The sequence below is a fragment of the Leuresthes tenuis genome, unplaced genomic scaffold, assembly GCF_036924035.1.
Source record: "Leuresthes tenuis unplaced genomic scaffold, fLeuTen1.0.hap1 SCAF_22, whole genome shotgun sequence".
NCBI lineage: Eukaryota > Metazoa > Chordata > Actinopteri > Atheriniformes > Atherinopsidae > Leuresthes > Leuresthes tenuis.
In genome coordinates, this window is record NW_027325376.1 from 28,486,145 (window position 1) to 28,501,115 (window position 14,971).

Genomic DNA, 14,971 nt, shown 5'->3' on the forward strand with positions numbered 1-14,971 from the left:
TGTGAACAGAGCCTGACCAAGTGTGTCACTGACAACTTGCTGCAACTCCACAGCCGTGTTCTTTTTTTAACAATATTAGCATGTCCACATTCTCTGGCAGCAGTTTTGATGCACATTGACTGTCTCCTGCTGTTGAAAATATGCGCTCACTTGGCGGGGGTATCTTCAATGGTAATACCGGTATTTTCATTCTGGCTGCTTGCTGCTTCCCCTCCTTCTCCTCCTCTTATTCTTCTCCTTCTCCTTCTTCAGGTTCTGGCAGGCTAGACATAGCAAAGGGGCATTACTGCCCCCACAGGTCATAAATACAAGTTTGGATAGCTGACAAATCTCGCGAGACAGATTTTTAACGCGACACGAAATATCGTCGAGTTTAATCTTACGAGATCACACCCCTAGTGTTCACCCAACAGCTGTATACTAGTCGTAGTCTTAACCAGACATCATTTATCTAGCATGCAGCCCCACTGCTGAGGTGGGATTTAGCTTTTTCAGAGACTACACACAAGCCCGCCTTTGTTACCTCAGAGTTGGTTGAATTTTCAGAATCTGTAACTGTGTGTGGGATGAGACAAAAGCAAATGAAAAATATGTCCAACCATGAATTGGTTGCACCCCTCATCACATGTTCTCAACTTCGCTTTGCCAGCAAAAACTTAAAAAGCTGGGATGCACATACTGTATGACACCAGCTACCAGCCCTGCTTCTTCTGTTATCTTTTTACTTACTGCAACATGTGGGAAGTCGGGTCACCATCTTATACACAACACAAATGAGGAAGTCAACAGAGGATAGCAATTCTCATGCTTCACACATACAGGAGAGAGAGGAAATGAGAAATGAAGAGTGAAAAGACGAGACCCACGTTTTGTGTAACTACGGGCTACCTGTTAGATAGATCACTGTTAGATATTGAGTACTTCTCAAAATTCAAGGTGTTTAGGTATGTCAGAAAGTGTCCTCAGATCTGTCAAATTGATTGTTAATGTAGGAGCACGTGTTTAAGGTTTAGGCAGGACCTCATTTCTGATTTATTGATCTATTTTCTGGATGTAGATGGGCTGCACAGCAGTCTGAAGACTGAGATCCTCAGGAAATGCTGAACAACAGAAAATTATGTTATTCTGATTACGACACGTCCTCATATGATGATGTTTATCAGTAAACACAGCAAGCCTGATTAATGTTGGTATGAAACTGTCCAAAAATGCACATTGCTGCCTAAGTTCTGTGAAGCGGACTGTTCACAGTCAAGGCAGTGCATTCAAAGATCCTTTCCTCCAGTTTCTGCCCTCCATACACGCTGTGTGACTTCATACCAGAGGGCATTCAGTCAGAGGGTTCAATAGGAGGCGAATCATTAGCATTTCTCCCAAAAGGTCACCCTTGACCTGTCAGATTGGTGTGTTCTTGCCTCATTGGTGTTGCATTGGCCAACAGATGTGTCATGAAATGACACATCTTCAGAGATTTGAACATTTGAGAAGTTTTCCAAACTCACTTTTATTTAACAGACCGATCACCATATGATTCTCAGTTTTCACACCACCTGAAGCATCAACACTCAGTGAAAGCTGTTCCAGAGTCCTGTTTCCCATCGTCTTCCTTCAGCCTCCTTTAGTGACTCTTTTTAACGCTTTGGGAACTGAGGACACTGAGTGTTGCAGTTTTTCACAGGAATCTGGGTCCATTCCTGCTGAATCCCAGATTTCAGCAGTCCGTGCTTGATGTCTGTTACCAAAGATGATGGGTTTTGTTTTTGTTTTTGTTTTTTTTAAATGGATTTAACACAGTTTGGTAGAAAGTGGGGAGCCACCACTCATTCTTACTTGATAAGACTTACCCTGGCCAGGATGTTAAAGCACTGCCTACCATTTCAGTTGAATGGTTTCTGCTGGGAAGGGACTGGGCTAAGGGCAGGAGTCACTGGACAGACCTGGACTCATGCAGTAAGAGCCTGTTGCTCTCTGAGCCCTACTCTCTTCCTCACAAGTCTTTGAGGGTGTTGCTGGTTTCAAATTCTTGATCGGTTTCAGTTTTATAAATACAATTAAGTTGGAAATCCTATCTTTCAATCATCAAAACACAACTTACAGTTTGGATGGATTGGCAGATTGTTTCAACTGAGATGAGATCGTTCTTCTAGTATTGGTTTTAGTCAATTGTAACTATTCAACAGATGGAGCCGAGCTCAGTACTGGGAAAAGAAGCAGCACATTCATAGAATAATGGATAAGTGTTTTTTTTTGTTGTTGTTGTTTTTTTTCTGTTTGACAAAAAGGGCATGTCAGAGAAGTCTGCTGGAAATGTATGAAATAATTAAAATAACTATTTCTGAGCATATAATCTGTACAACAGCCTCAAGTGAGCCATTTTCCCTCATCAATTCTGAATCCTTGAAGAGTTGCAGATGAATTTCTCTTAAAAGCAGTTTTTCTTTTTCCCCTTCACCTTTCATACTCTGTGCAAGTGAGGATTCCTGTTTTTCAGTGGTTCGAGCATGTTTTAATGCATACAGTGTTTTCTGTCTGAACACTAATCAAGCTGCTCTCTTTGTTGCACAGATGGAAGGAGAGAAGGAGAGACAGAAGCAGCAGTGGGAAGAGAAGGAGAGTAATGAGGCAGAGGATGACAGGAGGAGTGACGATGAAGGTGACAATGAAAATTCTGATGGGGCAGTTCTGATCTGGCAAGAAAACTGTGACCAGGATCATCTGGGCCTTCCTATCATGCACTGGGAGGCACTGAGTCTGCGCATTGCTGAGCTGGAGAAGCAGGAAGAGAAGAAGAAAGCAAAGGTCAGAGTGAAATGTGATGCTGTTCCTTTATTCTCTCAGTGGTGGAGTGCTGGCAGAGCAGCGTGCTCCGAGCCCACAGGGTTCAGAGTGCTGGGGTCTCTGATAGAGGTGTGTTCAGTGACAGCACCCTCTGTTTCTCCTCTCTGTTCCAAACAGAGATGATATTTGGGTCTAACTTCTACATGTACGGCAGGGCACTATGACTCAAAACGTTCTCACCATATCCGTTTCTATATAAATGCTGTTGGGTAAACCAGTTCCATTATACCAACATACTCTTTAGTTTTAGTTCATGTGTTTCCAGCCAAAGTTGTATTCCAAATGATTGCAGGATGCCTTCATATTTCCTTCCTGGTTGACGTTCGTGTGGTCGTCACAGGGCTGCTGCCCTCTGAAGAGTCTGCGGTTCCACCTGCTGCTGCACCACATGTGGAGCGGGCTCTGCCTCCTCTGACTGCAGCAGCGGACGGTTTCACCTGGTGCTTTCTTGAGAAAGAATTTGCTTTAAGTGTTTCTCAGGTGGCAACAGCAGAACAGGCAGGGCCTGAACAGAAGTTCTGCAAAAATGTTTTAAAGCTTAATGCCAAATTAGCTTTACTCTATCTCAGCCTTGTAATATTGATTAAAGCAAACCTTTCAATAGTTGTATTTAATGAATCTCTTTCTTCCTTCTTAACAACAGAAAGTGTTGCCCCTGAGCCTCTGTTTTTATGTTGTAAGGCAACATGTTGCTGAGCTGCATATCTGACAGGTTTGCATTTCTGGACTGCTTAGAGATTCTTTAGTGGGGCCAGGTAAAAGAAAGGCACAGTAAGATTCTAAAAGTAACACGCACATGAGCATGGCATCACATTTTCTCAAAGAAATAAATGTCAGTTTAGCATTTTAGGCTTGTGTGCTTCAATGGGCTCTCTTTATGGTCTTGTGTGGATATCTATGGATGTTTCAGGTGATGAATGATCGAGTATAGCTGTAACATGAGGTTTTAAACCAACTTTCATGATGTGCTGTCATCCATTTTTTTCTGCTGTATCCTTGAACTACTTGTTAGAGGAAGAAATATCAAGAATTATATTGCATCATTGTGACAATACTGGCTTATTGCTGAAATGTAAAAGGCTCACATAGACCTTCAGCAGCAAGCATGACACCGATGGAGCCACTCAGATGTTCCACAACCAGCAGGAGGTCCCTGGCAGCTGGGGATTGCCCTCTGCCTCCCAGGGCAAGCCTTTGTATCACTGTTAACACACTCATTTATTCAGTTGCAGTCTACCACCAGGAGATGGCACTTTTTAAGAACAGAAAAAAAAATGCATTTAGACTTTGTTTGGAAGGCCCATTGTTCAGACGATGTAGTATCCGCATGCACTTTGAAAAATCTAGATAATATTTGACACCTTTGGAGTGACAGTAGGTGGCTTATTTAGTAGAAAAAAATCATCAAAAATTGCAGTGAGATACTAATCACTGGAAACAAAACATCTGAAATATTGAATTAAATGTGCTGGACACAATTCTTTTAATCGACGTTTCGGCCCCAAGGCCTTCCTCAAGATCAGTGCTTATTGTCAACATATTTAAGAGCCAAATTAAAATCTAATGTAACACTGCACCTAAATGAGTTTGAAGTGCACTGCTTCATTTAACATGCTTATCAGAAGTTTAGTGATCAAAAGCACCTATTCTCATCTTAAGTATTTTTATTTTTTTCATTGAATAGCCAAGTGTTGATGTTCCTTTCATTTCATTCAAAGGAAACAGAGTCTTGGACTGGTTTTGTGTTTGCATTTGTTTTTATCCCATTTATTTAGTTGTCATTTGCCTTGTCTTGTCTTCATGTTTTTATAAAGTCACAGTCATACAAAAAATCATTTCGAACTTAAAAATTGCACCTCTGGAGCGCACAAACAGAGCAATATTTTAGCAGTTCACGTGTCAGAGCGCTCAGCCTCTTGTCCATCACTGATACACCCAAAAAACTGCAGAGTCATCAGAGTATTTCTGGAGATGACAGGGTTTGTACTGGAAGTCTGAGATGTACAGAGTGAAGAGAAACTGTGGTGCTGCTGACCACCCTCTCAAACACATGAGAACGGAATTCTCAAACATAAGAACGGAATTCTTACAGTTTGTCTGGTGGAAAATAATCTTGAATGTTCTAGGATGTTGTGGAGGGGTGAATCTTTATTTCTCTGCAGCTTTTCACATGACAGTGTAGGCTGAATTATGTTAAACACACTGGAAAAACTGACAGCGAGGGGCTCTCTGCTGGTGATGTGAGGGAATGTGGGTGAACCTATCCATGGTGTGCAGGGGGCAGGACAACACCATGCTGTGGAAATGGCTGTTTTCATTAACACAGACTGAGAACAGCAGATGAAGCTCCTTGTTTAGTTGATATCAGTTCCCCCTGTAATTGTACATATCCTCAATAGCTTGGACTGAGTGGAAAGCAGCAACAGGTCAGCAAAAAAGAAGATGAAGCAAAAAGTCATCAGCACACACACTTGCACTGAAACACCATCAGTAAATGCTCCACAGTCATTTCTGACATGTTCATACGTTGTTGCTCCAGCTGATGTTCCAGAGACTTTACAAGGGGTATGGTAGAAAATTTGGTGACAAAGCGGTCCCGTCTTGTGTGTGCGAGCACAATCAAGCCGGTATCGCTGAGCTTACCACTCAAACCACCGGTGCTGTCCTCACCCAGCTGATCCATGATGCAAGCCAGATGTGTGCAAGGACGCAGGGATGCTGAGCCTCCTCCGTCTGGTATACTTATATTACAATATGTGAAAGAATTTTTGTTCATTCTTGGCTGATTGGTCAGGCTGGCTGTGGATGGCTCTTAGAGAAAGCAGACATTAAGTTAAGAAGAGAACTCTTAATTTGATCGTCAAAGGAGTTGTCTTTTCAAAATATTCAAGCACCAAAGTGTACGTTTTTGAGAGTAATCAAATAAACATTTCTGAAACTTCCTCTTAGTGTTTTTCTCACCCAACTAAAATGTGATTCAAACACAGAATGTTTTTCTCTCTTTTCTATCCTGCTGTACAAAGCTCTGCTTACCACACACAGCAGGCTGTAATGCATGGCTGCTGTGCTTTTCAGACTGGAGCTTCTGTGGAGAGAGGCAGAGACCCAGTGGGCAGAGCTGAGGACAGAGGGAGGAGAACGGTTAGCTGGGAAGACGGCAACGACGCCTGCAACAGCCACGTACTGGCACTCACCTCTCGGTAAACAGACACCCCTCTAACACAATGAAACGATGTTAAAACTGAGAAATGTTATCGTTTTTTAACTTTTTAACAGACTCCTTTTAAATCTGATAGTAGCACCATGGTTAATAAAAGTTGTGTAAAATTATGTAATGCTTACCAAAACACCTGGCAGAACATTTTACATTTAATTAGGTCAGTTGGCAACAGGTTCCAATTGTGACTGAACCAGAATCCTCGAGTGGGAAGAGCGTTACCACACTGAAAGACTGTGGGCAAGTAGTTTAAGAGTTCACCTTTTCTTCAAGTTCCATTGTGTGACATGAAGAGGCATCTGTTGACAGGTTTGCTTTTATTAGTGCAGAATGACTCAGATAATCTGTGTTTGTCATATCAGTGACACTGAAAAGTAAATTGGCCTCCCCCAGCCTCTCACACTTTCACAATCCACAGTCTGAATTTGAGATTAGGATTATCATAAGTGATTGTGTTTGAATGTGCAGCATTCATTCTTCCCTTAACCTTTAACAGTTCCATACACCATGTATAAACAAGCTTCTTTCCTGGGGACAAAATTGGCAAATAGGGTCAGCTGGGTGCCTAATTCTTGGTGTGAGATAAGCTTGTGAACAAACTCTATACTGATGATTGTGATTTTTGAAGCCGTAGTTACATTTGTTCAAACTTCTTCCCAGTCTATTTCCAGTCAGGTATTAACATTTTTTCTATCTCTAGCTTTCATTCCCTATGTGGACCTATAGGAGTTGAAATTGTTTTAAATAAAATAAACAGTCTAACTAGGAGCACTTGGTATTCACCTTAAATTGGAAAGTTCTTTTAAACCTGGTCCCCAGAGGGCTGCATTGACTTTACAGGCTGTTTCTTTCTGAAATAGAAGAAAAGGGTGTGTTTTATCAGTGGTAAAAAAAAAAGTAAGCCCCATTCACATCCTGCAGGGTTGTGATACCTTTTTCCTCCCAATCTTTGTTGGTGAATGGTTTCCTTCCAGACAGCAGCTGATTATTGTTCCACAAACAGTCCCTTTGCTGTGTACCTTGCTCTGTGTCAAATAAGTTGGAAAAACTTTCTTCCTCACACATTAAGGCTATTCAAGACTGTTGAATGTCTTCTCAGCATCCAAAATAAAAGGCCACAAGCTGGCAGAGTGTTGCATATATTTATTTATTTCCTTTGTTTAGCCAGGAGGGTCAATAGAAATGTCGGTGCTGCCTTTGACTACATTTTGATGTTGAAGCTCAGGAAGAGCAGTGGGCAATGTGGAACCTGAAGAGGATTTGACGAGCTTTGCAGGATGAGCCATTTGAAATATAAAGATCATAATCACTTTTTGAATTTCTAATTCATTTTGTGCTTTTTTTCTCTCTTAAAAAAAAAAGTGGACTTGAAATGATCCCATACTGTATCAACATCGGCCATACTAGAGGCCATCACTATCATAAACTTCATGTAACAATGTAACAATACGTGGTTTACTCTTCGGCATGCTACAGGATCTCACACGAACAGATGCACAGCAATCACTAACGTCATTACAAGAACTCCATCTGCAGAGAATCTGAGGTCTGCGTATCTTAAAATTGCGCCACTTAGAGAGCTTTTTGCCAGATTTTTGTTGCTGATGTTAGTTTAGCAGGTAAGAGTTCATAACTTTTTGGTTTGCTGATGGAATGAATACAGATGCAGTTTAGTTTTCATTGATCATAAATTGGAAGCCCTCCTCCTTTTTGGTTCAGTCATCACTGATATATTTGTTTAGCCACATCTCTGAGAGGACCATGATGTTACAGTCAATTAAGTCAAATTTGTGGAATATCTGTTTGTACTTTTCAGACCATGATACTTTGTTTTGCTTCAGAGATAACTTCAAGAAATTGTGTTTTCAGTGAGGGCGAGTTGATCCTTTTCAGCTAAAGCCCCAAAGACCCAGCAATCTTCCATCAGTGGATGTTTTTTCTTCTTGGCCAGCAACACAGGCAGTAAAAGTTTTGGATTTGTTCGCTCCACTTTACAAATACAAATACAAACAATTTTACAAACAAGAACCAGTCCGGTGCTGGCTTTGCAGGGAGACTGAAGGTAAAAGTAGAGATTGTTCCAACTCTAAAAGAGCAAAGTCTTAAAGCTGCTGTGCGTAACTTCTCCATGTCTATGAATGAATATCCGTTTCACCCAAGCCACCACAAGAGGAGATAATACAACGCTGATTAAGCCATTCGGCTCCTCTAACACCTCGCAGTATTTTTCAGTATTTGTTCTTTTTGTATTTGGTGTTGTGGTGCGACATTCCCGTGCTGGCGCACAGGAAATTATGTATTCTACTCGGTTTTACCTGACAACGAGGAGGGAGGAGGAGGGAGGAGGAGGGAGGAGGAGGGAGGAGGAGGGAGGAGGAGGGAGGAGGAGGGAGGAGGAGGGAGGAGGAGGGAGGAAGAGGGAGGAAGGAGGGAGGAGGGAGGAAGGAGGGAGGAAGGAGGAGGGAGGGAGGAAGGAGGAGAAGGAGGAGGAGAAGGAGAAGGAGGAGGAGGAGGAGGAGGAGGAGGAGGAGGAGGAGGAGGAGGAGGAGGAGGAGGAGGAGGAGGAGGAGGAGGAGGAGGAGGAGGAGGAGGAGGAGGAGGAGGAGGAGGAGGAGGAGGAGGAGGAGGAGGAGGAGGAGGAGGAGGAGGAGGAGGAGGAGGAGGAGGAGGAGGAGGAAGGAGGAGGAAGGAGGAGGAGGACTGCTAAAAGCAACATAGCTGAGAACCCAAAGAAGACAGCAAGAGGTTCAGAAATGGATCGCACTGCAAAGAAAAGGAGAAGACTAACCAGAATTTGCATCGGCGTCACTTTTCCTCGATAGAGAGCTGCTGCGTGAGTTACAGCAGACTGCAAGAAAGCTGGAGAGACAGTGGCGATCCTCTAATTTAGAAGAGTCTCAATTAGTCTGGATGACTCAGAATTGTCTGCTTTTAAATTCAGACAAAACTGAAGTTGTTCTCTTTGGACCTGAGCGCTTCAGGGAGAAATTGTCTAGTTATATAGTTACTCTAGATGGCATTTCCTTGGCTTCTAGTTCTACAGTGAGGAACCCTGGAGTTATTTTTGAGCAGAATTTATCATTTGACGCACATATAAAACTGGTTTCTAGGACTGCCTTCTTTCACCCTCGTAATATTGCTAAAATCAGGAACATCCTGTCTCAGGGTGATGCAGAGAAACTAGTCCATGCTTTTGTTACTTCAAGATTGGACTACTGTAATTCCTTATTATTGGGCTGTCCCACATATTCTCTGAAAAGCCTCCAGAGTTCTAATGAGAACTAACAGGAGAGATCATGTTTCTCCAGTTTTAGCTCCTCTTCATTGGCTCCCTGTTAGATTCAGAATAGAATTTAAGATTCTTCTCCTCACATATAAAGCTCTTAATGACCGAGCTCCATCATATCTTAAAGATCTCATTGTAACATATTTTCCTAACAGAGCACTTTGCTCCCAAACTGCAGGTTTACTTGTTGTTCCCAGAGTTTCTAAAAGTAGAATGGGAGGTAGAGCCTTCAGTTATCAGGCCCCTCTCTTGTGGAATAAGCTGCCAGTAAATGTCCAGGAAGCAGACACCCTTTCCACTTTTAAGATTCGGCTTAAAACTTTCCTTTTTGATAAAGCTTATAGTTAGGGATGGCTTAGGTAATCCTGAAACATCCCATAGTTAAGCTGCTATAGGCTTAGACTGCTGGGGGACCTCATCTGTCACACCTTTCCTCACTTTGCTCTCTTTTACCCCTGTTTAATTTCTCAAATGATTTTATGTACATGTGACATTATTGTGGTTATGAACTTGTGTTTCCCTGTTCCAACAGGTATCCTTTGAATGGTGTGATGTTTTTCCCCCCTCTTTTCCCTCTTTTCTGTCTTCTCAAACCCCAGCTGGTCGAGGCGGATGGCCACCCTTCCTGAGTCTGGTTCTGCCAGAGGTTTCTTCCTGTTAAAAGGGAGTCGTTCCTTTCCACAGTCGCCTCAGGCATGCTCAGGACGGGAGATTGGACTGAAGACAAGTTTCGGTGCAATCTGTTGGTTTCCTTAGCTAGGATATTATTTTTGAATTGGCTCTATATGAATGAATTGGATTATTTTGAAATTAATCAATTGGACTTCATTGGATTATAATTACAATTAATTGAATTCCAATTGGCTTGAATTGGACTATATTATTTAAAGTGCCTTGAGATGACAATTGTTGTAATTTGGCGCTATATAAATAAAACTCCATTGAATTGAATTGGGGGTTCATCGTACTGCTCAATTTGACATTCAGGGACTGATTCTGGTTCCAACACATACAGCTGCATCACGTGTGTCATGTCATGTTTGAAAACCTAGCACATTACCGGCGCCCGACTCGTATTACATCATGTAGCCTTAGAGTTTACCTCGACCCAAGTATGCATACTCGCGGATGCATCTGGGCCCTGGTTACCCTGCTCTCTGTGGAGTTTATCTCGACTAACCTGAGTGAGCTGACCTTTCCTAACATACAGCGACTCGCCTACACCAAAGATTTCCTCCTATATCTTGCGCTCCACCTCCACCATGCTTTCCCCACAGAAACTATACCCGAGGAAATACTTTGGAACCATTATGCCCACAAAAAGAAGGTAATGAGAAGAGGGAAGAAAATGGTAGAATTAGGGCCAGACTGAAGAGGGAAAATGGTAAACATCAAGTACTCCATTGGATTGCCTCAATACTTGCATTCATTGAAACATGATAAAAATTACAGCTACGACATGTTGCACATTGATGGCTTCGGAACACTAAGACACTAAGCTCACTGGCAAACAATATGGCTATGGCATATACTTGTATGTAAACAGATGATGATAATCAAAGATCATCGTCTGAGAGGAGCTGTGCAACAAGGACATCGAACTTCTGGCAGTTTCCACAGCTCTTTTTTTTTTTTTTTTTTTTTATCATGGTTTTCATCTATCCCAGGGCCAACCCAAATACAGCCCCTGAACACATTAAGAAAACCTTCAATGAACTGTAACTCATTTCCCCAAACTATCCAAAAAAATCATCCTGGAAGATTTCAGCTACTTCTCATCTGGCCAGTCACTAAAAGGATTTCAGCAGTATGACACCTGCACCACCTGCCAGGAGAAGACTTTGGACAAATGCTATGGATCTGTTCCTGGTGCATACAGATCCATTGCCCTTTCCGCTCTCAGCTGTGCTGATCACCACACCATCCTGCTGGCATCAGCGTGCACACAAACTTCATGCAGTGGAGCAGCAACAGCATTGCAACACTGCAAGGAGATTCCATAGACTGTGACAACCTCCTTTCCACCTCCAGAAACATCAGTGATTAAGCGAACATGGTATCTTCATACATCTCCTTCTGTGTGGACAGCAGACCACACAAGATGATTTTCTGTAGCTGATGACATTCCGCTACAGTTTTCTTTTAACCCCAACAGAATCGATGGTCTGAATGTGCTGCATGATTGTTTGTCAGCTATAAAGGTCTGGCTGTCCAACAATTTCCTTCAGTTAAATACCAGAAAAACTGAGGTTCTCATTATTGGGCCAGACAGTTGTATTTCTGCTGTGAAGGACTACGTTGGGTCTATATGTACCAATGTATGTTCCTTCCTGAGAAATTTGGGCATTATCTTTGACCAGCATATGAGCTTTGACAAACGCATTTATTCTTTGTCTCACATTTGTTTCGTCCAACTCATAAACATTGCCAAACTGAGAACCATGGTGTCGCAGGCCGAGCTAGAATCGATAATTCATGCGTTTGTGTCATCTCGGCTGGACTACTGCAACTATATATTCACGTATCTCAGCAAGGCAGCTATTGACCGTTTGCAGTTAGTGCAGAACGCTGCAGCCAGGCTGCTGACTAAATCTAGGCGGAGTTGCCATTTAACGCCTGTCCTGCCTCGCTGCACTGACTTCCGGTTAGTTTTAGGATTCATTTTAAAGTCTTGATTTGAACTTTTAGAGCGCTTTGTGGTCAGGCACCAGATTACGTGTCTGAACTTCTTCGCCCTCATGTCCCTAGCAGTTCTCTCAGGTCTGCCAACCTGGGTCTTCTGGTTGTGCCTCGAACCAGGTGCATAACCAGAGAAGACAGAGCCTTCCAGTCTGTCGCACCCAGGCTGTGGAATAGTCTTCCTGAGGACCTGAGAGTTTTAGCTACCGTGGACATTTTTAAAAAACATCTTAAAACATACCTGTTCAGGCTGGCTTTTAAGGAGTCGTAGTGTTATTTTGACTGTTTCTGTCTGTTGGTTCTGTCTTTGTATTTTTATTTTAGTTGTGTATGTACTTGTTTCATGATACCTTGACGGTTCTATGTGAAGCACTTTGTGAGTTTTTTTCCTCTGCGAAAAGTGCTATATAAATACATTTTACTTACTTACTTACAAGGAGGTAACAATATTCCCCAATAATAAGCCCCGGATCACCTGAGTTCAAAGAAATACTAAATAATAAGAAAAGGATTTTCTCACTGGTACAGAGTCTGAAAAGAAGAAAGTTAATAGGCAGGTTTGGCGGGCCAGAATTAAGCCAAACTGAGGTATAAAAACAAGATGGAGGAGAAATTTGCATAGGGAAGCCTCCCCTCAGAATGACAGGGGATCAAGAACATGACATCTATGAACACTGCTCCTGTCATCCACAGAACCATTCAGGTAGCAGGTCACAGTCCAGCATTCCTCCCCAATGATCTCAACTCCTTTTTCACCAGGTTTGAGACAGACAACGCCATATGTCTCAATGCATTCACCTCCTCCCTCAAGCCCACGGGAACAGCACCTGCTTTCAGCACAGAAGAGATGTGAGAGCCCTAAAAAAAACAAGATGAGCATAGCACCTGGCCCAGACAACATCGGTGGCCATGTCCTGACGTGCTGTTCAGAATGTGTTCCAGCACCTGTGTCAAAGATTAATGGACAGCAGCACAGTTCCCCAGCTGTGGAAGCACTCCACTGTGGTCCCCATACCAATAAAGAACACAGCTCACGCTCTGAATACGAGCCTATGGCTCTCACCTCATTAGTTTTGAACGTCATGGAGAGGGTCATAAGCCCACTGAAGGACCCTCGCCAGTACCGGGCATGCAGGGAGGTTGATGATGAAAAACTTTATATTATTGACACAACGCACAAGCATCTGGAACTCCCCAACACCACAGATTTCTCATCTGAATGGGAAGAAAATCAAAGATATGGTGGTGACCTCCAGCAAGCAGAGGGAGCTGGCTGCAGAAACTGCATTATCCAGGGGCAGACAGTAGATGTTATGGAGGAGTATAAATACCTGGGCACTATTTTTGACAGCATCCTAAAGTTTGTCTTCAACAACAAGGACATTTTGAGGAGGTGTCGGCAGCGGTGATGTCTCGTGAGGAAGCTCAACAGCTTTGAGGTTTACATGAACCTTTTACTATTCCTGTATTGAGAGTAAAGATGTTCACGGCTAAACCATTCGTCGGAACAGCGCATATAGCTGACTGTGTGAGTTGAATAATTTTCATTTGGGGCAGGAGGACACTTATGTTTCACCACGCAGAGACACTGATCTAATGTGTACAGCGCTGCCGGAGTTTGCATCTATAGTGGGAGCAACGGCAACAAAAAGAAGGGAAGCATGGCAGTATTTCACCCACCTGGAAACAAAGTCGAATGCACATTATGTGGAATGAAGCTAGCTTACCATGGTTCTACCAGCATGATCAAGACTCACTTCCTAAACTGTCACAAATATATTGCATTTCAGGAGAAAAAAGAAAGCCAATGAAAAATGACTGGTTTTGTTGTAGCTAAATGCTTGTGTGACAGCAAATCTCACCTTCTCCATATCCAGTTGGTTTAATGCCATCAGCCTGCAACACAGGTCCCATCTGCAAATCATCTGACTTGCTGTTAGACCACTGTTATTCTTGTGTGAGCATCAAACATTGTGGACAGCGTGCAGGATCTTATGGGACGCCTCCTCCCAGCTCCACTGCCCAGGCTGCACGACACAGAGGAGCTGAAGGACCTTTGTTCCCAGGGCTGTTCAGCTCCTCACCCCACAGACTTCTCTTCCATCCCCTACCCTCCACAATTTAATTTCTATCCATCCATCCATTTTCTATACCCGCTTAATCCGTCGCTCGGGTCGCGGGGGGCTAGAGCCTATCCCAGCGGTCATCGGGCGAGAGGCGGGGTACACCCTGGACAAGGTGTTTCAACCAATCATATTGTTGACAACAATAGTTATGTATTACATTTTGTGTTTTTTGGTTTGAGAAATACACTTTGTCAAACTGTTCCCTTTATACTTAATATTTATTGGTGTATGCTAAATATTTCCAACATACTGTATGATGCTTTTAAAAAGAATTCCGCTATATCATGAGTGATGGAGACATGTCCTAAGTGACACATATGCTCACTACACTTGTTTAGGACGTTTAGGATGTGTCCATCGGTGTATGTATGATGGAGAAATAAAGGACTGTGTAGCCTGTAAAACTGTCAAACTTATCTTAGTTTAGGGGCCACACGCAAATGGATCAGACCAGTAAAATCATGGCATAAATAATGAATAATGACACATTTTACCTTTATATTTGTGCAAATAAGTACATTCTGAAAATGTTAACAGCTATTGAATTATATTTTTTCAAACATTTCTTGAAAAAATTAATAGAATTTCAGCACTATCATGCAACAATTTCCAAACATTTCCACATCTGTGTGGAAATCCTGTCAACCTGAACAGACTCGCCACACCATACAAACTACTGTGGGAGCTACCAAGAACGAAGGATAAGTTATCTGTCTGCCTTTTGAATGAATAAAATTTCTACAAATAAAAAAAACATTAACATTTTGGCAGTGCACGAGCAATAGAGCTCCACCGACCCAAACTATTTTATACTGAAGCTGCTGA

The 14,971-nt window shown here is 42.6% G+C and overlaps 1 protein-coding gene across 1 annotated transcript in view; it reads left to right on the forward strand.

Moving 5' to 3' along the window:
• The window catches only part of LOC140282387 (schwannomin-interacting protein 1), a 31,856-nt gene that overhangs the window by 3,640 nt on the left and 13,245 nt on the right, over positions 1–14,971 (forward strand). The window contains exons 2-3 of the mRNA XM_072376967.1: positions 2,566–2,799; positions 5,914–6,038. Coding sequence (XP_072233068.1) covers positions 2,566–2,799; positions 5,914–6,038 — 359 coding nt within the window. The remainder of the gene's footprint in view (positions 1–2,565; positions 2,800–5,913; positions 6,039–14,971) is intronic.